Genomic DNA, 27,745 nt, shown 5'->3' on the forward strand with positions numbered 1-27,745 from the left:
TTGTTAAATGTGTAGCTTTATATTTTATTGTTTATGTTGCTAAATGCATGTCACAAAGGTAGTGCACAGGATATGACATGAGGCTGAGTCATGTGACAGAGTCGAGACTTTCTGAGTAGCCAGATGAGTGAATTTCTCTATGCCTCGATTTATCATCTATAAAATGGGGACATTTCCTTTCTTCTCCCCTTTGTTTTGATTGTAAGCTCTTCAGGGAAAAAAGACTATCTCTCAACAAATGTATGTATAGCAGCTAGAACAAGGGGACCAGTCTCAGCTAGGATTCCTGGGACTATTATAATAAAATTAGAAGTAAGATATTTACTGCATGTAAACAGATCGTAAAATCTCTCATGGATAGAGACTTAGGATTATTTGCGACCAAAAAGGGGAGCTTTTAATTCTCTTATTTCCATGATTCCTTCTCATTCTATCAGAAGAACAAGACAAAATATTCTCTTCTGATGAAATGATTAACCATCTTCTTCCTTGGCTCTTACATTTTCTCTCTTGCTCTATTATAAGCTGTCTGATTGTGATTCTTGATATGTTTCTCAGAAAATGCCCTCTAATGTTTCATGAACTGCACTCATGAGGAGCACTATTATGCCTTTGCAATATGATAAGAAACAAAAAAGGTATCTACATTTGACCCTCTAACCTCACTGATCGGAAATTTCTGCTGGAAAGCTGTTCTAGGGCCGCTGAAAAGGAGTAGTTTCCTCAGTTTGTACTGTATTGAATATTTTAACTCCTGACTATTTTCCTTGACACCTTGGCACTTACCATGCCCAGCCTTCTCAGGGTTCAGAGCAGGAGAAAATGGATTATGCATTTAATAATAAAAGGCGAGTCATCCGACTGGTTCTACAGTGGGCTGCTTCATATGGAGATCTGCTGCAAGAGGACGAAGCAGCGATAGCCTTTTTGGAGGTACAATGGAATTGCCCTTAGATTGCTGAAGAGCAGCTACCAAAGAGGATTTGCATAAGAGCATTTCACAACCTTTAGAAGTCTGTAGATGCTATGGATCACTTTAAAGTGCAAAGTTCTGTGTGTGTTTCTTCTCAGTTTTGAAGCAGAATACATACATGATTGGTTTTTATTTTAATGCACAGTGACTACAGAGCCAGCAGGTACAAATGCTTGTTGCGGGTATTTGTAAGATACTCCGCCCCACAGTGAAGAGGGCTCTGACATCAGCAGAACCATTGCAATTCTGCCATGCTGTGGTGGGAGGCAGGATTTCACTGAGAGAGAATGAATCCCTGCATGCTACAAAGGTCTTCCTAGCATGTAGGCTGTTTGTTTGAATCTTATTGGAGTGTGCCCAGGAGGGGCTAGAGGATCAGCTACTATGTGAAATAAAAGGCTGCTTGGTTCCCGTGACCAGGCGTCTGCTCCGCACTGGCCCTTTAAGGTTTAAAACCCAGCCCTGGGAGAGGGCTGAGAGAGTGGAGCCCACAGCTGAGGCAGAGACAGCCAATTAGAGCCCACCTGGGTCTGTATAAAGGAGGGCTGCTGGAGGGAAGGAGGACACACACACACTCTTGCCCTAGCTGGGTAGCAGTAGGGACTTGGCTGCCAGGGAAGCTGGTGGTATCCTGAGACAGAGCAGTACTAGGAAAAGGCAGGCAGACTTGGGGAGCTCTGGCCTCACCTCACTCCTAGGCTGCAGGGCCTGAGACAAGGCCTGAGTATACTAATGCTGCAGGGAAACAGCCAGTGATAGAAAAAGGCAGGAGGTCCATAACCCCTTGCCAATGATGAGTGGCCATTTCAAACTGCAGTTTGCCCCTGGCAAGTGGGTCACTGAGTCAAAGTGGGTATAGGAGGCCTGGGGATTCTCTGGGGGGGACCCTAGAGTACAGAGGCACTTAGTGTTGCCAGGTATCCGGTTTTGACTTGGACAGTCTGGTATTTGAGCTTTCTGTCCGGGAAACAAGTTGAGAAAATACCAGACATATAAATGTCTGGTATTTTCTAGTTAAGTTTTACTATTATCATGAGTATCAATATGTAGTTGCGTACTGCCTGGCTCGTAGACACACTCACGCCGCATGAGCATGTCTACCAGCCAGGCAGTACGCAACTACGCAGTAGAGAAGAGGGGGTGGGGGCAGGGCGGGATGGAATCCCCCAGGGCTGGACTTGCCTGTGTGCCCCTCCAGACCGTGCACAGGACGGGCAGCACCCCGGGATCTGTGTGCGCCCAGGCCAGCCCTACCAGTCGGTTCCCCCCCCAGCAAGCCCCACTCCCTGCTGGCCAGTTCCCCCCTAGCCAGCCCCGCTCCTCCAACCCCCTGCTGGCCAGCCCTGCTTCCCACGGGCCGTCTCCCCCTCTCCTCCCCCCCTCCCCGATCTCTCCCAGCCAGCCCCGCTCCCCCCGACCTCCTCCCAGACAGCCCTGCACCTCTCCTGGCCAGTTCCCGCCCCTCCCACCCCCCAATCTCAGATCAAGTGTGTCTGGTATTTTTTTGAAATCATCTGGTAACCCTAGAGACACTGATCTAGGAAGGTACCAGCTGGCATGACATCAGATGAAAGGGGGCACTCCAGGGCTGACGAGGTAATTCCCAAAGCAACCAGCAGGAGGCATTATGAGGGTGAGTGCTTGCCCCCATGACAGTTCCCAACTGAGGCTGCCTTGTAACCCCACTGGCTGCTGTAGACTGGAGTCCTTGTCCCAAAATCTCTGCAGATCCCATACATGCAGCCTGGTTACAGCATTTGACCCATAACAGAGTCTTTGTCATAAAGACTGTAAACACTTTGGGGGCAGGTACCATGCCTTTGAATCTGCTCTGTAGTGCACAGTATACTTGGGTGTCATACAAATAATGAGAACAATCATGAGATTGCTCCTTTAAAACAAAATGACCTCACTGTAGCACTCTTTCACTGTCTTATGTACAAATTACCTATGTTATACATTATTTGTGAAAAAATACTGAATTCCATAACCTTTCTTCACGGTCTTCTAAAAATGTGGAGTGTAGGCTTTGGCAGGGCAGTGCTTACACGCACTGAACTAGAAAAGCATGTCCACATCTGTCTCTCATTTTTACCATCATGCTTTCTTCCTATATGTGCTATTTGAATCGAAATTCACTGGAGTTACAGAAACAGAACAGATACAGGAATAAGTCCAGAATTTGAATGTTGTGAGGGCATCTCTTTATTCTCCTGTTCATTAAACTAGCAATCACTCTTAGCAATCACTAAGCTAGCATATGTAAGCTTGCTAAGCTTTTGTCCTTTTAAGTATAACTTATTTATTGTTTTGTTGTTCAAAGACTGTTCTGTATGATTTACAGGAATTTTATGTATCTGTATCAGATGATGCAAGAATTATTACAGCACTAAAAGAGCAACTCTCAGAGCTAGAGAAGACTGTAAAACAAATGTAAGGACTTTTCTTTTTTGGTTCATTTTACAACTAAATACCCGTTGTAAATACCCATGACTCCCAGTTCCATGAAGGGCTTTCAAGATGGCTGCTCTGACAAAAAAAAATGCTTCCATATACACGACAGGCACATCTGACACTTTTTCTTTCAATGAACAGCCTTGCAAACACCAGATTTACTCATAAACATTCTCAAAAAGAATATGAAAGGACTTATTCCACTGAAGCAAAGAGAGCAGGCTAGATGATTTAAAGGTTCCATCTGGCCTAATTTGTGAAGCTATGAACAAATTGCAAATTAATATTTTTTGCAGTAGTTGCCCAATCCTATTTCAGACTTTGATACTCTTCCTTCCTTGAGTATAAAACATGTATGAATACAGGCAGTCCCCGACTTACGCGGATCCGACTTATGTCGGATCCGCACTTACGAACGGAGCTTTCTCGTCCCGGAAGTAGGGGCGAGAAAGCCCCGTTCGTAAGCTGCTCCGGTGCCCCTGGTCTGCTGGAGACCGTCTCCAGCAGACCAGGGGCACCGGGCGGGTTCCCGCGCTTCTGAGGCTTTGCCAGAGCAAAGCCTCGGAAGCGCGGGAACCGCTGCTGCTGCCACTTGGGTGCCGGTGCCTGTGGTCTGCTGGGGACCGTCCCCAGCAGTCCACAGGCACCGGGACCCAAGCGGCAGGAGCGGGCGGGTTCCTGCGCTTCTGAGGCTTTGCCAGAGCAAAGCCTCAGAAGCGTGGGAACCCCCGCTGCTGCCGCATGAGACCCGGTGCCTGTGGTCTGCTGGGGACGGTCCCCAGCAGACCACAGGCACCCTGACTGAAGCCGCAGCCGCGGGGGGGTCCCGCGCCTCTGAGGCTTTGCCAGAGCAGACCAGGGACACGGGGAGCAGAGCCGCAGCGGCAGCGGGGTGCCGCGCCTCTGAGGCTTTGCTCTGGCCAGAGCAAAGCCTCAGAGGCGCGGGGAACCGCCGCTGCTGCCGCTCCAGTCTGGATGCCTGTGGTCTGCTGGGGACCGTCCCCAGCAGACCACAGGCACCCGGACTGAAGCCGCAGCCGCGGGGGGGTCCCGCACCTCTGAGGCTTTGCCAGAGCAAAGCCTCAGAGGCGCGGGGAACCGCCGCTGCTGCCGCTCCAGTCTGGATGCCTGTGGTCTGCTGGGGACGGTCCCCAGCAGACCACAGGCACCCTGACTGAAGCCGCAGCCGCGGGGGGTCCCGCGCCTCAGAGGCTTTGCCAGAGCAAAGCCTCAGAGGCGCGGCACCCCGCTGCCGCTGCGGCTCTGCTCCCCGTGTCCCTGGTCTGCTGGGGGGAGGGGGCGCAGCTAGTGTGCTCCCCCCCCCCAGCAGACCAGGCTTTTGTTTTGGACTCTGGGGCAGAGCAGCTGGGGCGCTGCCGATTGGTCCTGCAGCGCCCGTGGGCACTACTGGACCAACCCGGCAGCACCCCAGCTGCTCTGCCCCAGGTCCTGATTCAGCCGCTGCTGGTCAGTTTCAGCAGCGGCTGAATCAGGACGTCTGGGGCAGAGCAGATGGGGTGCTGCTGGGTTGGTCCAGTAGCACCCCAGCTGCTCTGCCCCAGGCGTCCCCAAGTCAGCTTCTGCTGAAACTGACCAGCGCTGACTACAGGAAGCCCCAGGCAGAGTTGCTCTGCCCCGGGCTTCCTGGAATCAGCTGCTGATCAGTTTCAGCAGCAGCTGACTTGGGGACGCCTGGGGTTCTTAAGTTGATTCTGTATGTAAGTCAGGACTGGCCAGTTCCGACTTACATACAGATTCAACTTAAGAACAAACCTACAGTCCCTATCTTGTACGTAACCCGGGGACTGCCTGTACATAGATACAATAGTTTGGAGCATGGTCAGTGTCTAAAATTATTTATTTTAGGGAATATCTTTCAAAATATGTTTAATAATATGTTTTTTATACTTCCTATAGTTCAGAAGAAACTAAGGCACCACAAAAGAAGGTAAATGAACTTTATCTGGCAATCGTGTAATACAAAGCTTTGCTTTAGGACTTAAGAGACTTTCCTCTTCAGTAACCTATAATTTATTAAACCAACACACATTGAAATATTTTCAAAAATTAAACTGCAGATTTATTTGTTGCTGTCTCTCCTGCATCTTTGATACAATGTCTGATTAGATCTACTCCATGTTTCTTCTTACGCTTATGAGTTTTTTTATTTGTTTGTTTCTGGCAGCACAAAGTACTTTTGCAGCAGTTTAACACAATTGAGGACAGAGCACAAAAACGCCAGCCAATCAGGGGAAGTGATGAAAGTAAGTACATGCATACTTGCAACACTCTGTTTCCTGTTGTGTATAATAATGTTGTCACTTCTGGAGCAGAAATCAAAATAAACATAAGTATCCCCAGTTTACAGATTTGGAGCAAAAAAAACCTGTTTGCATTTCCTCATCTAACAGGGTGCTTAGTCACTGATTTTAATAGAACTCCATCAGAGGAAAAATACGTAAAATTGCACTCTGTTAAAATAATAAACAGTGCAGTTTAAAAAAGATAGCATTAGCAATTTGTAGATGTGTGATACATGCGCAACGAGTGAACTATAACACATTGGGGCCCTTGTTCCCCCACTATTTACATACAGGTGTTACTCTGATTTAATTGGAGTTACATTGTCATAAAATATGTGTACATAGAATGGAGAGTCAGGCTCTGGGTTTCTGGCCTATGACAGGAAGGCCTATTAAATAGAAACCTCAGTTTATGTGCATGAACCATTTTGTCTTTTATTTGACTCCCATGCAGAGCTGAAAATAAAATTTACAGCAGTGCCTCAGACTGTGCCTTTCCTCTCTACTTAGTTTTCACACTTTCTTTCTGTGTGCAAACAAATGGGAAAGCTAGCTCTGTGACTTATCCATTGTAATCAAAGATATTTTAGAAATCCTAGAAATCTTGGCATTTTTTGCCAATGGTTAGCCAACATTTAAAATAGGTATAGGTATAAACATTTACAATAAAATTTTCACAAAAAAAGCTGCTCCAGCTTTATACCCAGTATTGTCCTGACAATCAGGGGACAGCTCTGGATAACCATATGAACAATGATAGTAAAAATAGCCAAATGCCAGGTTGTGAATCTAGGATCCAAAAATGTACCGCTAGAATGGGAGACTGTACCCTGGAAAACAGTGACCTGAAAAGGATGTTCTTGTTGGTAATATCTTTAGGGCCAGCCCCAGGGTGTAACTTACAGGAACTTACAGGTGGTCCTACATTGTACCAGCTGCTTATGGCATTAAGTGCTGTTAAGGAAGCTAAAATTGAGAAGCGTTTAGGGCAAGTCTGCACTGCAGGGCTAAAGTCGAATTAAGATGCATAATTTCAGCTATGTCAATTGAGTAGCTGAAGTCGAAATATCTTAACTTGGCTTTTGGGGCTGTCTACACAGCAGGAAGTCGAAGGAAGAACTCTCTTTCTTTGATTTCCCTTACTTCTTGTGAAAAGAGGGTTACAAGAGTCAGAGTAAGAAGTCCTCCAAATCGACATTATTTCAACATAATGGCTTACTGTTTAGACGCACACTATGTTATTTCAGAATAATGCCAGTTATTCTGAAATAACGCTGCTGTGTAGACATAGCCCTAGAGACTCCTTGGCCTTGCTGCCTTTCCTCAACCATTCTTCAGGCACTGATCTCCTGATTTTACGTCTCAGAGCCCACAGGGCAGTGCTACCCCCAGTTGAAAGCCCCTGTCCTCTGGAAACTGGTTAAACTAGCATTTGCCCTGGGACAGTAAGCCATGGCTGTTGTAGTACAGCCTAGATCTAGGTTTCTGACTTTTTCACTTCTAAACTACATTAGCATGGTCTTAAGACCTCTCCTTTTGCCCCTTTCCTTTGGATCTGCACATCCTTGGCCAATTAACAGCTGCCTATCCCTTTTTAGCATGAAAACTCACAATAAGGAGATACTAGCCTCCTCAAATGTTGGTGGAAAGTGGAAAAGTGGGGACCCCATTCTATCCATCCCTCCCCCACATTAGTACTTTTTAAGCTTTCTCCGGTTTTGAATCATATTTTTAAATTAGGTCGAGACACGGTTTAAAGAGTGCCATAACCGATACTTTTTTCTTTAACAGTTTCTCCAATCTGAGATAGGGACAGCATTTCCAGAAGTGAGCAGGTATCTGAGGCAGGGATAGCAAACTATCAGGCAAGCAGCAGAGTCCCCGGGCATCCTTTTCAGTGTATTGGTCTATGCTCTGTGAAGCAAATAGTGCTGAGTATCACAGTATATCTCTCCGCGTCTCTCTTCCCTGCTCCACACCATCAATACAGTCACTCCTACCACTATTCACCTCCCATTTACCTGTGCTGGCACCCACTCTTTCATCCTATCTCTACCCTCACCACCAGCACCAGAAAGGCCCTAATAGTGTCCTGAATTATTAAGGTTTCTGTCCCTTATACATGATGGAAACCTTAATATATTTGCTTGGGAAACTAGCATTGGTATGTTATAATGTATTGCCCATCCAAAGCAAAAGTGCTACTAGTGGAAATTTCTTGCTCTCTCTAGACCACCAATCTCAAGTTAATTCACAGAAGGTACTTTGTAAATTACACAAATGCACATGTTTTAAGACTTGTGCAATGTAGGAGGAAGAAAATTCCATATCTGGTTTTGTAAATATATACACTCTTTATGTTGTATGTACAGATTTCATAATCAATTTTACTTAACTTTTGAAAAAGAAAAATCACTTATTAAATATTTGACTATCCAGGGACCTGAAACTTAAGGAAACACTAAGTGATACAGACTTTTATGAATAAATATGGGAATATTGCAATTTCTGGTGCTCTATTATTTTGCTAGAAGTTCCTGCAAATCAGCTATTGAAATGAACCAGTCTTGTAACAATTAACAGTCTTGGAGCTACCAAATGAAATTGCTAGTGTTTATTGTATCTGTGAGCAAAGAATACAACAAGTAATTTGCACAATAAACTGCATTCTGTTATGTACATTATTAACGATACACTCTTTTGTCTTTAGTTCTATTTAAGGTATATTGTATAGACCACACCTACACTACTATCCGTGTACCAGTGGTGGCCTCCGTTAAAGAAGTGATCAGTGCAGTAGCAGATAAACTGGGTTCTGGAGAAGGCTTGATCATAGTAAAGATGAGTTCAGGAGGAGGTATGGTTTTTGCATGATCTTTAAAATGAAGTACAAAAGCTTATTAGTTTGATATTCCAATACATTTTTAATAAATGTTCAACAAGTATAAAAGTTCTTTTGAGGAATAACTCCTGTCTCATGTTTTTGCAGTTGCAGAATTTTTTGTTTATTTTAAAAGTGGGTGGTAGGAAGCCTGCTTGACGTAATCTGGGAGAGAGTAATTCATAAGTCAATTTATAAGCTTGTCTTTACCTGTGATCTGCACCTCTTTTATATATATACCCACTATATACTGCCATGATGAGTGCTGTATACAGTTGCATTTCACCACCTGCTCAGGCACTTACTGACTTTTAAGTCAATTTTGGAATAAGAACAGCTCAGAGAAGGATGATCTGAGCTCTTGTTGTTAGGCTTTTGGTGTGATGGTAGTTTCTAAAGGTTGTTGTGCAGGCTCCCTGACTCTAGCTTCAAGTCTGGGAGTTAGGGTTCCATGCTCCAGATCCATGGGAATTTCTCATGAGTTTCTTTTTGCTCTTTTATATATTGCCACTTTTCTTTAGTCAATGCATTCTTATAGTTATCTATCTTGTGTCTAAGGCAGTTTTTCCCAAATGGTACTTCACGAAGTGAAAGTAAGGGTTCACCCCCCCCCCCCCTTTTAAGGAGACCTTCTCTTAAACCTTCTCTGGCTTCCTGCCGGCTTTCAGACAGCTCCCCTCCCCCGCTGCCACTCTGTGGGATATGCGTGATTGCGTTTTGGCCTCAAGAGATCTCCCTGTTGTTGTGGTGGTGTGGTTTTTTCCTCTTGGCTGTAGGGGTTCCTTGAAACTCTTCCGAGTTTAAAAGGGTTCCGTGGCCAAATAAAATTGGGAAACACTGGTCTAAGGCATTCACTGTGCTTATTCAAGTAATGCACATATCTGTAAATTTGTTGTTAGCTTACTGCTGCTATGAATTCCATGTGCATTTAATAGGTAATCATCTGCTTTCATTGTTATAGAAAAGGTTGTGCTCAAACCTAATGATGTTTCAGCATTTACAACACTCAGTGTTAATGGACGTCTGTTCGCTTGCCCACGAGATCAGTTTGATTCCCTGGTATGTATGCATACTGTTTTCAGCATTGCAAATCGGAGAGCTTGTTTTGAATTTTGCTTTCCAGATGTTTTCAACAATAGTTGTTGACAAGTTTCTTAACCCATTCTGCTTATTGAGTGTGTTAGTGACTGTCACCTGAGAGATTCAAAGCTAAAATTTTGTCACAGTGCTGTGGAAAGAGGATTGTTATTTTTTTTAAAGGATAGATATTAAGTATCATTTCTTAAACTAGGGCAAACATGGTTCTCTTATCCACACAGCAGAATTTGAATCCCAGTATTCTAAATCGAGCTTAACATACAGGCAGAGCAAAATATTATAACCCAGATTTATAGTGTGAATCTGATAATAGAATTCTCTTCCCCCCATCTCCATTACTGTATGTATAAGGGGAATTAGATGTTATCAGTTAACTATTATACAGATGTGATTCATGCAGTAAGTGTTTAAAAACCTTTTCTGCCTGACCCTCCAAATACCATGTCAGAAATCACAGATATTTCTAACTTGATTCACAGAAAATATTCTAAGTAGAAAGTCTGGTTTTCCTTGGGTAAAATTGTTCATAAGTGCTTCCTGATCATACAGTAACTTTAACAATGTCCAGGGGGCCTGCTTTTATAGAGCTTGATTCTGACTGCACTTTGTTCCTTTTACTTCATTAAAAATAACTGTCATTGCCAAGCTATGTCAGCATGATCTCTATTACTCCCAGCTTCCCGTATGCTTTCAACAAGCTACTTAGTATGTATAGATATTGCAAAATCTGAGTTTTGCTTCTGATTTAGATTTAGAAACTTAGTAGTAAATTTTCAGTGCTTGGCTGCCTTTTGCTTTTTTTGCTATCTCAGTTTAGCATGGACTGAATATGTCAAATACAGTTTATTGTACTGCACCTCCTGCTGGCTTCAGGAGGACTAGAGGGCTTTAAGTTTATCATAGTAACTTCCCAACTCTCTATTAAAGAAGTCCACACACTGACTATTCTTGCAGTAATCTAAAGAATGGTGTTAACAATTAACAGAATCCTATAACATGAAACACCTTTTCTTACCATTTAAGAATGTCCTTTCTAGTCTGTGAATTTGTTGATGTTTTGCTTGGCATGCCCCTTATGAAAATAAGGGCGTTATTCTGGAATGGATGAATTTATAAATACCTTGAGAGTCTACATCTAAATGTAGAAAATACATTTCAGACCAGCTATTTATAATGGTAATACAGCAAATAGTCTCTGAATAGGTACAAAAATCTATTTAACTTTGTGCAAAATCACTCTTTCCTAAAGGTAAAAATGAAAAGCTAGACTTGTAGGGCCAAAATGTGAGCAGTTTATTGCAAATTATTTTGGAACAGTTTGATGCAATTGTGTCTTGTAGTTTTGTGAAAATAAAAAGTAGCAACTCTAGCACAAACAAACTTACTAAGTACTCATTTTTGAGACAGGGAATGTTGGTATGTTAATCCAGTGCTCCCTATTTCTTTTTTAAAATTTGCAGCCATAATATTGTTTTTTAAATGCAGAATAATGTAGTAATCATAACTTTTTTATTTGGAAATACATGGCCTGATCTTACAGACCTGATTCAGATTGAATTCAGGATGGGGCCTGTTCTGTTGAAAGCACATTTTTCTATCATAATCTGCAATATATCAGATAATGCTCATTAAAAATTAAAGACAGTATGGAAGAATTTGAAGAGCAAATAGTAAATGAACTATACTGCCCTCTCCTGGAAGTAAAAGCAATTTAAAATTTGGGATATCACAAAGTATTGTGAGGTCTCAGGATGTATGTGAATTAGCAACAGGTATATTTGTTGGCAATTGAATAAGTTAGATTTAGACTCTTTGGCCCTAATATATACAATAGATGATTCCAAACATGGAAGCCCCCATTTTAAATTTATTTGGATAAAGAATAATTGTGTACAAATTGCAGCTCACATCTTTTATTAGATGATATGAAAATCCATTTAAAAATCGATACTTTAATAATTCGCAGGAATATACTCTGTGCACACATAAAACTCCCAATAACATAACTGAGAGTTATGCAAGCACAAATGTCAGCTCATGACAAGGACTACAATATATGCACTGTATACCGAGAGAGAAAGTATGAGCTATACTTACTAAATCATGTAATTGTTACAGGTGTCTAATTTCTAATAAAGGAGATAATTCACATAATTAAAATCTGTTAGTTGCAAAAATATTTGGCTGGCGTGCTGTGGTTCGGATGCTTATGTATGTAAAAATGGGAATTGATAATAGAGGCTTTATTACTATTGATAGTCAAAAGCAGACTCCCGATACATTATTTGAAACCCCTTCAAAAATTGGCGATATTGAAATAAATCAGCAGATGACTAAACACTGATAGTGCAGTTTAGCACTTTGAAATATTCTTGTATCATTATTCTTGTTCACAGACACCTTTGCCAGAACAAGAAGGCCCATCGACGGGAACTGTAGGAACTTTTGAACTCATGAGCTCCAAAGATTTAGCGTATCAGATGACAATTTATGACTGGGAGCTTTTCAACTGTGTGCATGAGGTATGGAGAATCAAAATAGCATGATAGTATTTCTTATTAAACATTTAGCTGTGCATTGTAGATACTAATACTGTTTGCCAGATTTTCTCTGAGTTTAACTTGTAGAATCTTAACAATTGCAAGCCTTGAAACTATTAAATACTATTCCAGCCAGAGCAAAAATATAAAGTATATAAAAGAAACATTACCTAACAGTGGACTGGATATTAAATTACTTTTATATGTTTCATTGGAAGTATTAAACTGTTACTATACAGTCTATATTTATGCTTTTAATGTGCCTTAGTGCCAACCAAACTTGCAATGCAAGCTGAATCCTCGTCAGCTGTATCATGCACATATTTACTACCCAGCAAGTTTCAAGCCTGAATAATTTAAATACCTAACAGTGACTTCTCCTCAGTCCTCTTCACCCCAACCCACAAAAACCAGACATTTAAAAGCCAACTCTGTTTTTTCTCTCCTAGCTGGAGCTGATATACCACACATTTGGAAGGCACAATTTTAAAAAGACCACAGCAAATTTGGACTTGTTTTTGAGAAGATTTAATGAAATCCAGTTCTGGGTGGTCACAGAGATGTGTCTTTGCTCCCAGCTCAGCAAGCGTGTTCAGCTGTTAAAGAAATTCATTAAGATAGCTGCCCAGTAAGTATATACTAGTATATACAGAAATAGACTGAAATACATGCCTGGTTTTTAATATATTTGTTATGTGTCCTTTTTACAGAGAATCAAACAGCTGAAAAAGCCTAATTCATCTTGCCCACCCCTGTTAATGTAAGGTGGTCAGTTTCAGCAGCAGCTGAATCGGGGACATCTGGGGTACAATATGTACCAGTTCCGACTTACATACAAATTCAACTTAAGAACAAACCTACAGTCCCTGTCTTGTACGAAACCCAGGGACTGCCTGTAGCTTATTTTAAAATAGCTCATTTACTCCATAGGGAAGCCTCAAAATTAGTCCAAGGCAGGCTTGGACTACCTTCTTTAGAGCCCCAGCAGGAACTGGGAGTAATTATTCTGAATTGCCCTGGGGTGGAGCTATTTCAAAATAGCAACAGTGGGGCACGCACACTACTGCTATTCTGAAATAGCTATTTTGGAATAGGTGTTATTTCTCTTGGAATGAGGTTTTCAGAAGTCAGAATAAGCCGTCCATTATTTCAAATTTATTTTGAAATAACAGAATTGCCGTGTAGACGTTCACATTGTTATTTTGGAGTAATGGCTGTTATTCTGAAATAATACTGTTGTGTAGATGCACCCTTAGAACCCAATCCTGCAGCTACCCACACAAGTAACTTAGGGTATGTCTACACTACCCTCCTAGTTTGAACTAGGAGGGTAATGTAGGCATACCGCACTTGCAAATGAAGCCCGGGATTTGAATTTCCCGGGCTTCATTTGCATAAGCGGGGAGCCGCCATTTTTAAAACCCCGCTGGTTCGAACCCCGTGCAGCGCGGCTACATGGGGCACGAACTAGGTAGTTCGAAGTAGGCTTCCTAGTTCGAACTACCGTTACTCCTCATTCGACGAGGAGTAACGGTAGTTCGAACTAGGAAGCCTAGTTCGAACTACCTAGTTCGTGCCCCATGTAGCCGCGCTGCACGGGGTTCGAACCAGCGGGGTTTTAAAAATGGCGGCTCCCCGCTTATGCAAATGAAGCCCGGGAAATTCAAATCCCAGGCTTCATTTGCAAGTACAGTATGCCTACATTACCCCGCTAGTTCGAACTAGCGGGGTAGTGTAGACATACCCTTATTGAGTTCAGTAGGACCTATGCCCACTTATGTCCTTAAGGGTGTCTAGACTACAGGGTTTTTTTGAAAAAAAAAGTGACCTTTATTCGAGAAAACTTCAACTGTGTCTAGACTGCTGCTGTGTTCTTTCGAAATTAAATCGAAAGAATGCAGTAGTTTTTTCGACTGTGGAAAACCTCATTTTACGAGGAATAATGCCTTTTTTCGAAAGTGCTCTGTTGTTATTTTCTCTTTCTAGCCACCAAGTTTAAATGTGGATACCAGAAGCACACAAGGAGAAATTCCATTGCTTGGAACCTTCAATTTGTGTGCTTACGGCTTGATTCCCCACCACTGAATTCAGTAGGAATTTTCTGTTGACTTCAAAGGGAGAAGGGCCACAACTACCATATGTAAAAATACTTCCTAGCACTGTTGCCCACTCCTTGCTTCCTCCCTTGCTATTGTTCGTTACAACTACCAATTACTTATTGTCTCAGGTTAGATTCTAAACCCCTCTAGACAGAAACTGTGTCTTTCTGTGTGTTTGCACAATGCCTTAGACAATGGATCCAGATCTTGACTGGGTCTTCTATTATAATACAAATAAATAATTTACAATGATGCACTCAGCACCTCACAGGATCAGACTCATAGTAAGATAAATAAAACGTGCTCCTGTAGTCTTTAAGAACAGCCATTCCATTACATCTGTCTCTAAAGGGAAATTTTAGACCAGAAAGCAGGTCTGACATATTTTGTCCAGTAGAGGGTAGTAAGATACATATACAAAAATGAATATGGTTTATTCCTCAAATCAGTGGTATGAAATGAGAAAATGCATAAATGTAAGTGAATTAAGATATGAAGATAAATTTAATAAACCTTTAAAATAAATTAACTTCAAAATAATGATTGAACTTCACCTTAAGAAAAAACTGGGAAAATAATCAATTATAAACTTCCCCCCATTCCATTAGATTTTCCAGTGGCATGGGATTACCTTATGCTATTTAGATCAGCGTGATGAGATGTTTACTTCTATGTTTCTGGTTTCACTACAGTTCTAAAAATAAATGTCTAAACGTGACCTGCTCTCCTGAGACCTCTGTGTCTCCTAAGTGCAGGGAGTTTTAAAGCACAAGATTTTCCTAAATAAAAATTGAGCTGGCAGATTTATTTTCAGTTACTGCAAAAGAACTTTAAAAACGATGGGGCTCTTTCTTACCAAATAAATTGTTGCCATGGTAACAAGTGCTACAAAACACAGTAAAACAAACAGAACCTGTCCAAGAGTTAGGTGGGGAAAAGAGCCAAGGGATTGTGTTACAAAAGGTGGGCCCAGGCCTTGAAGTAATATTGTGGTCTCAATTTCCACATGAAGAGTCTTGATAAACTAGTAACCGAATGAGAGTAGAATCCTTCCTGGGACAAATGACGGTGCACTAAACTCATTAGCAAGGGTACTCAGTTCAGTACAATACTGTTAATCTTCCTGAGTGACGGGTGGTGAAGGGGTGTGGCTGCGCAGTCTTCCTGCTATACTGATATTCAGAGATAATGGCTGCTGAGCACTTTGTTCCCATACTGGGCCTGAGGGATCACCACTTTTCCAATAAGCATGCTGTCTGCCCCAAAATCCACCCTTATTGGGGCTCACACCCAAAGGGGAAATTACATAACCAGATGTGGATTCACTGTGCTGAGCCTTGTGTACTTTTGGCTTTCTTTGCAGTAATTGCCTATGCCACCTGCTGGGTGAAAGTGCCCAGCTCACCAGGATCACAAACTCTGAGTCTTTGAAATGAACAAACTAATTAAATATATCTCCTGTGGTATCTTTCAGTGCTTCCACACAGATGCATGTGTGTGCGCGCGCGCACACACACCACTCTCTCTCTCTCTCTCTCTCTTTCTCTCTCTCCTGTCTTTAAATACACACTTTTGAAAATAATCTCTTTATGAATATACACAAAAGATATTCAGTCACTCTTCTATGCCTCCTCTTTTTCATCTTGATTCTCACACACAGTCATTAAAAATCTCTCCCCATATGCATACCCACAAAATACCCCCCCAGGTCAGTGCGCCAAAATCCCATTGAAAGTCAGTGATTTTTAAAGTGTGTGTGTGTGTGTGTGTGTGTGTGTGTGCATCTATGTATATGTGTACACATGTGCAAGTGCATGATAGAAGATATTCCTAATAAAATCAGTTTGTGGGATTACGGGTCTTGGTGTCCTAATTTAATTAAGTGCTTTAAAAAATCCTACACATCATTTTACATTATATTGTCAGAACACACAGAAAGACTGTTCTTAATAAAATTGTGCATCCTCTTTTTGAAGTTCTATTTATCCACTTGAACAAAAACTGTATTTTATGATTTTAGGTGTTAGTTCCATTGTTGATTCACTTGTGTACACTGAACTGTTTAATATAGAGCTTTTTAAAAAGGCCATCCATACTAGTCTTAATAGAGTAGCTGTACTGCTTTGAAAAAAGGTATTTAGTCAATATGGAAACATTCCTTTATTTCAGACAAAATATAGTTGTAAATTACAAGTTACAGCTTACTTAACTAAGCCTAGATATTATGCTTGAACACTAGTATTTTAATATTTATTATTTTTATGGGCCCAGTTTTATGCTTGGTGTCTCCCAGAACAAGTAAAGACATGTTACCATCATCAAAGGAAACTAATTTTGGCAGCAGCATTGCAAGGGCCAGAGGGTGGTAAAGTTGTTAACAAGAAGACCGGAGAGCACAGTACAAAGAGCAGAGATATTTTTGGAAGATGAGACTATGAGCTTACTCTTGGCCATGCTGAGTTTAAGGTGAATACGGGCCATGCAAGATGAGATATCTGAGAGAGGATAAAATGTTCAGGATTGAACTTCTGTAGATAGTGCTGAAGTAGAGAAATGTATTTGAGAATCACAGTTTGAATCTCTTCTTTTTATAGTTTCCTTAATATCCTACCACTCGACCTCTGCAAGTCAAATAGCAAAAGAAGCATAGGCCTAAAGATTTCTACTTTGGACAGTTATATTGACAAACAGCAACTCATTTGCAAAGATATGGCATATCAGATACACTATAACATGCTGTTATATCCAGTGCTCCCTCTATTTTTTCCATCTATGTATGTAATACATTTTGTTATGTGCACCGAGGCATGTGTGGATTTGCACCACCAGTAGAAACACATCAACTGGGTGACATCTGAATCTCAAGCACCCAGCTTTCAGAACACGCTGGTCCATGTCTGCCAACAGGAGGGGGCAAAGGGGGCAGTTGCCTCTGGACCTGGCAATTCAAAAGGGCCTGGGGCTCTTGGCTATTCTGGCCACTACTGTGGCAACCGGAGCCCAGCCCCTTTAATTCACCGTCAGAACTCCGCAAGCAGTGCTAAGGGCTGGCGAGATGCGGGGGCTGGTGCAGTCCTGGCAGCTGCACCTTCAGCTCAAGACACCCTGACCCTTCTGGGAGCACAGAACCGCCCTCCCCCACACACCTTGCTCAGGGGCCCAGCAATTCTGTTGGTCCCCCTGATTATATCCTTCAGTCTCTCTTGAGTATTAATGAAGGAGCATTCTTGGAGGCTAGGGCAGATTTAGTACACCTAGTATGTGGGGTTTTCAGCAATGGGTATGCTATAAATGTCTTTAGAATGACCTTAAATTGGGGGGGGACAATAATTTTTGCCTGGGAGCCACTTCAAAAATTTTTGAAGTAGCCTCGGGCCACCCCAGAAGGGGTGGGGCCTAAACAGGAAGGGTTGGGCCTAAGCAGGAAAAGGTGGAGTTACCCCACCCCCAGACAATGATTGCCCCTTTGCCCCTCTTCCCACTAGACACTCATGCCCTGGAAGAGGCTTGGCACACTCCCCCACCCCCAGGCTAATCAAGGCCTGGGGGCAGGGGAGCGCAGGAAGCCTCCTCCCAGCCTGCGAGGAGCATATGGCACTTTGAAGTGCCGAGGGCTTCTCGCAGGGCCGGGGCAGGGCGAAGGAAGCTTCACGCAGCTCCCAGACCCCCAGGCCCAGATTGGCCTGGGGGTGGGCGAGTGCACAAAGACTCCTCCGCTCTCCTCCTCTTCCCGCCCTGCAATCAGCGCGTGGTGCTTCAAAGTGCCACATGCTCCTGGCAGAGTGAGAGGAGGCTTCACGTGCTCCCCCGCCCCCAGAATCTAATTGGCTTGCGGGCGGGGGAACAGCAGGGCTGCTTGGCAGGCTGGATCGGGCTCCCATCTCTGCCTTAAATGAAAGGTCCCACAGAGTTCAAGAAACTGCACAAATTGATTACAGACCATGTACACAGGAATCACTGAAATACAGCCATCTCTGGGCATCCAGTGGACCCCATGCCCTTGAACCTTTTGGGTGTAGACAACATGACAGCCCACCAAGTTCTGCAGCAGTGGGAGTGCAAACCATACCTCTTCCCCTGTTTTTAGCATTCTTTGGGCCTTAATTTAGTCTGATGTAAAGAGATGACCCATAGTGCACTGGTAGGAGAAAAGGAGATTAAAACACCATATGCCAAAGGTGGAATTAAGTAAGAGGAAAACTGGTGGCCATTTGAGGAGTGAGGAAGAGAAGTTTCTAGGTGAATTTGGTCAATATAGATACACTTATCCTAGGTTTACCAAGTTTCTCATTATGCTGTGAGGTTCAAACACAACTCAGAGGTGGAAGAGGGCAAAATTATGTGTCCCGAGCCCACTGGTAAGGTTTGCCAGAATGTAAGACCTCTGTGTTACTTCTCCTCTTATATATACATACCATTAAAGTCTGGCCCTCTTGTCTTTCAGCTGTAAGGAATACAAAAATCTGAATTCCTTTTTCGCTATTATCATGGGACTAAGTAACGTTGCTGTGAGCCGCCTTTCACTGACATGGGAGGTAAGTGGCAGGTATAATTCACTTTCAAGATATTTGCTTGTGATTTCTGCTTTTAGTAAGCAACCACCTCCATCTATACATGTTACTTCTAGAATTAGGATTGAGAAAGAGGCAGGTCATTCTTCTAGACAGTAATTCAGCTCCTGAGAGGAGAGGTTACTAGGCCAAAAACTTGGAGGCATCCCACACCATGAATGAGCATTTGTGGGGCACAATTCTGCGTTCCCATATTTTGTTTCTTAAAAAGGAGGTAAAGAAAAAGGCAACTAATGGGAGGAACACAAAGGGAGGCACCAGCTAACGGGGCACACGACCTTCTCACATAATTCCCTGCCCTGCCCTGCCCTGCCCTGCCCTGCCCCTGCATGCGCCCCATCCCATGTTGCTGGAGGGCGACGGAGACTGTCCTCCTGCTGTGCCAAAAGCTTCTGAGCCTTGGGGCTCTCGAGAACAGCAGCGAAAGGACCAGAATGTGGGGTCATGAGCCTCTGACACAGCTGTACCTCCCCCTGCCCTTCCACACAGCTGCATCATCTGGCTTCTATACAGCCCCACTGGAGGACAGAGTTGGGGGTAGGACTGGGGATGGTACCAGTACAGCTGCACTTGGGAATGGTGGCCCTGCGTCATGCTCCTTTTGCCACTGCAATTCCTGGGAGATCCCTGCAGTTCAGCATTGAGCCACAGGACTCTCCTGGGAACTGCAGTGGCAAAAAACAAACATGGGTCTGCCTAGTGGCAACATGCCAACAACTTTACCGGCATGACTGTTCTGGTACCACCTTAGCCCTGTCCTCCAGTGGACGCAGATGCGTAGAAGGGCACAGCCATGTTAGAAGAGCTGCTGGCATGAGGCTGCTTCTTTTCTCCTGCGGTTCCCTGCTGAATGTGCCCTCCTGGCATCTGGGGAGAGGCACGTGGCCCTTCTTGCCCCTACCACGAGTCACCTAATCTGCTCCAAAAATTCTGATTTTTCATGAAATTTTTTAGCAAAATATTTTCATTAAAATTTCCATTTTTAGAAAAATGTTGGCATGCTGTATCTGCTGGTTGAAAACAGAAATGTTTTCATATATTCTGGGTATTTTTGACATCATTTTTCTTGAAAAATAGAAAAATGTTTAGCCAAGTTGCTTGAAGTCTGTGCTATGTTATTGGTATAATTGATACTAAAATATGGTTTCAATTACACCAGTAAATAACTGGCCCTTTATTTCTAGCTAATAAGAAGGATAGTTGGGAGTTTAAAAGAAGGCATGAGTTCTAAGCAGACAAGAGATGGAATTTAATTTGTATATTGTATACAAGAAGCTAGAATTTACAATAGATATGGGGATTGAGCTGGAAGGGGGAAAATTGATAAATGAAAGAGATGTGATACTGTATTCAAATAAATGTTTTCACACTATTTTGTTCAGCAGAGCAGCCAGGTTAACAAGATATAATCTAAGAGTAATTCCACAATTTTTTTTCAGAATATATACAGTGAACATAATTAAACATACATATTTAGAATCTGATTTTTACTAACATTCACATGCAGGTATATCAGTCACATGCAGATAACAGGTATTTGTAGCTATATGTGACCATTTCATTCACAAATAGTTATTTTGTATGCACATGGAAAAGAGGCACACAATTGCTCATGTACATCATTAGGCCCCTTAGGGTGGTACTCTATCTTGCTATCTTATGCATGTTCGATATAGGAGACACTTTAAGGCAGTATTTCTTTATTATGCCCACTAAATGTTGTCATGTAATTTGATAAAAAAGGTATTCAAATTTGTAATCCAAATTAGAAAGATTACATATTTAATTTGATATGTAAAAGTTACTAAGATCTTTCAAGCTTTCTTGTTCACATAGCAGTGTCTACTACCAATGTCTACTTTTATTAGCCTCTAAGGTGCCCCAGGAGGACTACTTCCAGTAAATTTGCTCAACATTTCTAGTATAATGTGAGGTAGAAGTGACTATTTAAGAATGTCCCTTTATTCACCGTGGGCATTGCTGACAACAGTTCATTATCAGTGTCTATTGTGAACTGAAAAGTTATTAATTAACTTAAGCTCAAACAAATAAAGACGACCCTTGGATGCCTGGTAAATCAAGGATTTGTGCCATAGTTGATGATACATTTGCATTAACAACATCTTTTTGGAAATGCCTAGGTGTGGTTTGATTAACTTATGAATGTTCCAAAAGGCATATGGTCATTTATGTGAACGATCTAGCCGAAATAATACTGGCCAACGTATTTGTGTAAACTGTTTTTCTTTCAAACAGGCTGTCATTAAGAATGGGCCTGAATTTGAACTGAACTAAACTTTCATTTGCACTTTGGATTCAGATATGAACGAGAATTACTTGGCTGCAACATATCACTGTAATGGGCCGATTCAGTGTCTGAATCTGAACATCTCAAACTGGGTAACTTCAGGTTTGGTTCCAAATCAGAATTCATGTTTTTGGCTCAGTCCCATCTCTATTTATAATCTGGTTGCTAGGTGATGTGCTGTATTTTACATTACCACATTGTTCCAAAAAGAACATTTTTTTTCTGCTTTAAGGGTGTTTACAAGAAACATATACAGTAAAATTATTATACTCGATGAAGACTGAATTTAACAACACTTTCTGTTTTTATTTTATTAACAGAAACTTCCAAGCAAGTTCAAAAAGATCTATGCAGAGTTTGAAAGCTTAATGGTAAATGGCAATAAATCCTTTTATTCTGTGCAAAATCTGTACTAATTCAGTTTCTGAGTAACTGATTTGAATTCCTCGATTCAGAACATTTTATATGTCCTTGTTTGAATTTAAGAAGTTTATGATCCCATTTTAATGCTGCTAAAACAAGCATGTATGACTAATAAATTATACTCTTAGCAAGCTACTCTTGACAGAATTTATGTTCCACTTATGGTCAATCTGGGAAACTCTGAAAAGCTTTATAATAAGTTTTCCCATTTTATATATGAGAAATTATATTTTCTGTCAAGGATATTTTTTATTCCAGTGTCTGCAATTCCATTCGGGAGGAGGGAGGGGGAATGTGAGGTTTCTATACAAATAAGTGTTTTGTTACCACACTTATACCTTGCCATTTTGATAGGAAAACTGTTAAATAAAAGCTGTCCTTGTTTTGAAGCTGTACTTGTTAAAGCCACAAGAGAAAGTAATTACATTTAAAACACTGGCTTTTGAATGAATCTACACAGGCTCTGTTTCTTGGTCGCTATTAATAATTATCTGATTTCTCCTTTATTAAAGGATCCATCAAGAAACCATAGGGCCTACCGGCTTACTGTAGCTAAACTGGACCCTCCTATAATTCCCTTCATGCCCTTACTTATAAAAGGTAATCTAGAAAATCTACCAGCTGTATTCATGTGAAAGCTAGTTGTCAAATATTTGAAGAAGGAAAGGCAGTAAGAGAAAGTAAAATTCAATCTCAGTGGCAGGTGCAATCCTCTTTTCCATTTAAAAAAAAATCAGGACATGGAGAAAGGAGAAAGAATTTTCAGTGAATCTGAATGTCAGACTCTAATTGCTCTAGCCTCAGTGAGAAATCTTTCAAAGTTTCACTCTAATAAAAGGAGTGTGTTTTTAATAATTAAATGTTATGATTGTTATAACTGAAGAGATATAGATACAGTGCTGTGCTGATTTGTATGTAATAAGTTGATTAGTTATAAGACTTGCTTTCATTTCTATGCAGACATGACGTTTACTCATGAGGGGAACAAGACATTCATTGACAATCTAGTAAACTTTGAAAAAATGGTACGTACACTATGTTGCTAACTGGGGTTGTATGATGAGCTTTACAGTGATGCAAGAGAACTGATGGTTTTACCTTTTAGGTATAAAATAGGTGCAGAAACTTCATTTGCTTCTGAAACTTCATTTTTGCCCTTTGAAGAGTAACAAATTTCCAAGCATGGGAGCTCTCCCTCCTGTTGAAAAGGAAATTGATGATACAAAGTCAGGATTATGTTCTAACATAATGTATGTATTTACAAAGGTACACAAGTTGTATTTACCTAGAACAGAAGTGGCAACAACTACATGCAGGCAATTTCCTTTTGCAGAAATCTCAGCTAGGCAACGTTTTCCTGCTACCGAGGAGAGGGGATTTGCTTATTGTCCATATTGGCTACTCAGGGTATATCTTCTCTTCAAAGTTAACTCAGGTGATAAAGCCAAGCCTCAGTGTAAGCTGCCTCATTACAAGGACCTACCCAAGTGACCGTGTACCCCCTTGTGCTGCACTCTGCCATGTGTGCTGCTCAGACTTGTGGGGAGCGCAGCCCATGGTTCTTTGTGCTGCAGTTAGCTGAGCCACACTATGATTTTTGCACAGTGAATTGTGGGAGAACTTTGTCTGCCCTTCGAGCACTTGGGAGAATTGTGGGAAGGCATTGGAGGAATATCAGCACTTGAGTGATTAGCCTGTGCGCTCACTGCAGTGTGGGCAGATATTGATCCAACTGAATGCAGCACTCAGATTTTAGTCTACAGCCCCAAACACGCCAACCAGCCTGTGTTAAACTCACCACCAAATTCAGAAGAGAGGTTCAGTTTGGGTGGAGAATTCCTAGGGGTAATTCCCAATTAGCAGCCTGAGTAAATTCTGCCGTGAAGACATACTAATCACAGATAAGCATTCCCAGTTAGAGCGTTCCTCCAGGGAAAGAACTGTTTGACCAGAACTGCCTGGTTTAATTAGGTGGGCATAGGGGTTATCTCTCCTTTCTGAAGTTGCTATGTAATGCACAAGAACCTCAGACAAATTTGCCTGGCTTCTGGTTAGTCCTCAACCTGACAAAAGAAAGTGTTTACCCCCTATAATCCCTCTTGTGATAATCTGGATGAGATTAGTGTATGCTGTCTCTGGGTCTACTCCATCCAGTTAATTCCTACTATGCAGACTTTATATTGAATGTGCATGACATTAATACCTTCTGCCATGATGATATATATGATTGTACCAGTGAATCAGGACAGCATTCAGATTTTGTGTGTATATGTGTACATTGGCTGCCTTTTGCTATGATATACAGTTGTAGATTCCAAGTGAAGTTTTATAGAGTCTGCCAGCCATAAGAGAGAATTTTTCAAATATGCATCTCCACAACCTGGTTTTATTTGAGTAGCTGAAGTCTTTACAGGAAGTTTTATACAGTGATATGGCGTTACCCGTTTTGATGGAAGCAGTTACCCAACATTTAGGCTGTGTCTAGACTGCATCCCTTTTCCATTTAAATCCCCCCCGCTTCATTTGCATAAACATGGCTGCCGCTTTTTTCCGGCTCGGGGCTTTGCCGGAAAAAAGCGCCAGTCTAGATGGGGATCTTTCCAAAAATAAAGCCTTTTCCAAAAGATCCCTTATTCCTTATTCAAGGCTTTATTTTCTGAAAGATCCCCATCTAGACTGGCGCTTTTTTCCGGCAAAGCCCCGAGCCGGAAAAAAGCGGCAGCCATGTTTATGCAAATGAAGCGGGGGGGATTTAAATCCCCGCTTCATTTGCAATCGCAATGTGTCTAATTTGCATCCCTTTTATGGAAAAAGGATGCAGTCTAGACACAGCCCTAGGGTCTTCTGGGTCTTGTTTCTGATAGAAGTGGAAATAGATGGAGTCACATATTTCTTTGGTGCAGTCCTGTTCCCCTGAACACTGTAAGAATCAAACAGCAAGCAGTTTGTCTGCTTAACATTCCAAGCCTCCTTTTCACCCCTCACTCTACCCAAAAGCTTTCTCTGTCTCAGGGTATGTAAATGCTTCAGCTGGGTACAGGCTTCCCAGCATAGGTAGACAGAGAAGATAGCTGTTCATCTGAAGAAGTGGGCTGTGCCCACGAAGGCTCATGATACCAACTACGTGTTTTATAGTAATAGAGAGATAGCCATGTTAGTCTGATTTTGGTAAAACAAAAGGAAAAAATATGTAGCACTTTAAAGACTAACAAGATAGTTTGTTAGGTGATGAGCTTTCGTGGGCCAGACCCACTTCTTCAGATCATATTCTGAAAGAGAATTGGCATGACCATATATAACAAAGGAATACAATGAAGAAAGTAAACACATAAACTAACAAATCAGATTTTAGAACAGAAGGTGGGGCGAGGGAGAGGGAAGGAGGAAATAGCTTATTGTAAGTTAATGAGTGGCTAATCTGGAGTTACTAGGACTATCAATAGGTGGGGAAGCTGTCTTTGTAATGTGTAAGGTAATTAGCATCTTTATTAAGGCCCATTCGTAACGTGTCGAATTTAAGCATGAATGAAAGTTCTGAAGTTTCTCTCTTTAATCTGGTGTTAAAGTCTCTTTGAAGTAAGACGCACGTTGTCAGGTCTTCAAGGGAATACCCAGGTAGATTAAAATGTAGACTAACAGGTTTTTCTTTGTGAAGATGTCTGATGTCTAATTTGTGGGCATTGATTCTTTGGCGAAGTGACTGAGTAGTCTGTCCAATATACATTGCAGAGGGACACTGCTGACACATGATGGCATAAATCACATTGCTGGATGAACTGGAATATGAGTCCTTGATTGTGTAACTGACATGGTTAGGTCCAGTGATGGTGTCACCAGAGTAGATATGTGGACGAAGTTGGCAACAGAGTATGTTGCAAGGGAAAATTCCAGGGTTAGTATTGATGTGGTATGCCCTGTGGTTGTTAGTAAGTATCTTCCTGAGGTTAGGTTGTTGTCTATAGGAGAGTATAGGTCTCTCACTCAGGGCCTCTCGGAGTGTAGTATCCCATTACAGTATAGGTTGTAGGTTATTGATAATGTGTTGGAGGGGTTTAAGTTGGGGGCTGTAGTTGATAACAAGTGGTGTTCTATTGTGGGTTTTCTTGGGCCTATCTTGAAGTAGATGGTTTCTGGGTATTTCTGGGTGTTTTGTTAGTCTTTAAAGAGCTACTGGACTATTTGTTGTTTTTTAAGTTTATCCTGTATAAATTAACTCGGCTGCCCCCTGAAGCTAGAGAAATATTAGTTCTGCTTGAGCTAATGTCTTAAAAGTAACAGTGTAGTTGGGGAAAGCAGGTTGACAGCTTGGGCTAGCTGTCCATATACATATCTCACAAGGCTGCCCTGGGTGGGTTTGTATTCTGGCAACTATTCCTGGGTGCACTGCTGGTTTTAGTGAATTCACTTAAGCAGAGCTAAGCAATCTACCAGCTGCAGTTAAGATACACCTTCAGGGTCATGTTACAAGTGCTTCTCTGGGCCTCCTTGCTGCTTTCTTTCTCTGCTTCTGTGCTGTTTCTGCTGCTTATGTCTGCACACACAGCTTTCTCAAGCAACACACAGGCTCCAGTCAGACCTCTCCCAAATGGCTCCATTCACTGGCCTGGCATGTAGTAGGGATGTACAAAGTCAGTTAAATAGATAACCATGTAACTGCTGAAAATCTCATTGGTTGCAAAGTTACATGTACTGCAGGCTCTGCAAAGCCCGCAGTGAAGCCTCCCCTGGAGTGTGGCTGCCAGCCCCTGCCAGCTTTGCTTCTGGGGAAGAGGCTTTATTGCTGCAGAGAAGCCGCCTCCGCAGGAAAGGAGCAAAACAGAGCTGCCAGCCCCACTCCCAGAGAGCTAGCATATAACCAGCAGTGGGGAGAGAGGGTAGACCAGCCTGCCACAGACAGGGATTGCTCCAGCCCCTATGGTTAACCGAAACCAGTAAGCTGTACTCATTTACGGTGATGCTTATCAGCAGGTTAACCTCTCACATCCCTAGCATGTAGCCTGCGTTTAGGGTTGCCAGATGATTTAACCAGAAATACCGAACATTCCACCCCCCCCCTCCAAAAACAAAAACACTGGGGAAAAAATTCTGTTAAGGGGGAGACCAAAGTTGTTGAGCCAAAAAAAAAAAAAAAGACCCCAAGAGTTGTTAAGCAAAATATATATATATATTTTCAAAAACAGCGTGTCCCTTTTAAGAACGCGTTTGAGGCTTTTTGGCCCTAACAAGCTGACAGTGGCTGTCCGCCATCTTGTCTCCCTGCTCCGGGCCAGACAGCTCCCCTGTGGAATCAGGTAAGAACCTGAGATTTTCGCCTCCTGGCTGGGAAAAAAATCAGAAAATACCGGATATTTTAGGTGTCTGGTAGTTTCTGAATTTTTTTTACCAGACAGGAGGTGAAAATACCGGACTGTCCAGGTCAATACCGGACACCTGGCAACCCTACCTGTGTTTTGGTCTCCTGAGTATGGCCCTACAGGAGACACCTCCAGGTATATACTCCAGCACCTAGCCCCTCTCAACGTGGCTGCAATTATTCATTTTTAGGATGCTAGCTCAATCAGAGTTAGTGTGGGAATTTCTGCTTAGGCTGGAAATTACACAGTGTGGACATATCCACAGTGAAAGTAGTGAGATCTTGAAGGGGAAAGAAGGACAGAGTAGGAAGGAAGGGAGAAAACATGGTAAACAGAACTTTGAAAGAAAGACCTCTTAACAAGAGGATAGAGAAAGAGATTAAAAAAACTGGGAAAGATAGGAGAAAGATTTGTAATAGATAGGAAAGAGAGCAGATTAGTGCACATCTATAAAAGGCTATGAATGTGGAACATCCACAGTAAGAAAAAGGGTGATTTTTTTTGTTTTCGTATGTGCTAGCTAATACATGGTAAAATCCTAGTGTTGGCAAGGCAGTTTGTAGTTTTAACATGTGTTACCAAGTCAAATCCCAGTCTTTTATCTCATGTTACAGCTACAACTGCCTGGTCACATTAATTGCTATGTCTTACTTAACACAAGCTAAAAAATACCTTTTTCCTAATGAAGACAAGGCCATGCAGTCTGCTCTCATTTACATTGGCTAAACTCTGCTCTCATTT

General features: G+C 42.1%; 1 protein-coding gene across 3 annotated transcripts in view; it reads left to right on the top strand.

Moving 5' to 3' along the window:
* Positions 1-27,745, top strand: part of RAPGEF4 (Rap guanine nucleotide exchange factor 4) — a 230,577-nt gene that overhangs the window by 192,692 nt on the left and 10,140 nt on the right. For all 3 annotated transcript variants that reach the window (XM_006116479.4, XM_014570177.3, XM_014570176.3), the window contains 12 exons: positions 783-933; positions 3,318-3,406; positions 5,345-5,375; positions 5,613-5,691; positions 8,441-8,587; positions 9,573-9,670; positions 12,106-12,231; positions 12,699-12,877; positions 18,793-18,883; positions 21,548-21,598; positions 22,163-22,250; positions 22,611-22,675. In XM_006116479.4, the coding sequence (XP_006116541.2) occupies positions 783-933; positions 3,318-3,406; positions 5,345-5,375; positions 5,613-5,691; positions 8,441-8,587; positions 9,573-9,670; positions 12,106-12,231; positions 12,699-12,877; positions 18,793-18,883; positions 21,548-21,598; positions 22,163-22,250; positions 22,611-22,675 (1,195 nt within the window). The remainder of the gene's footprint in view (positions 1-782; positions 934-3,317; positions 3,407-5,344; positions 5,376-5,612; positions 5,692-8,440; positions 8,588-9,572; positions 9,671-12,105; positions 12,232-12,698; positions 12,878-18,792; positions 18,884-21,547; positions 21,599-22,162; positions 22,251-22,610; positions 22,676-27,745) is intronic.

The sequence above is a fragment of the Pelodiscus sinensis genome, chromosome 7, assembly GCF_049634645.1.
Source record: "Pelodiscus sinensis isolate JC-2024 chromosome 7, ASM4963464v1, whole genome shotgun sequence".
In the NCBI taxonomy this organism is placed as follows: domain Eukaryota; kingdom Metazoa; phylum Chordata; order Testudines; family Trionychidae; genus Pelodiscus; species Pelodiscus sinensis.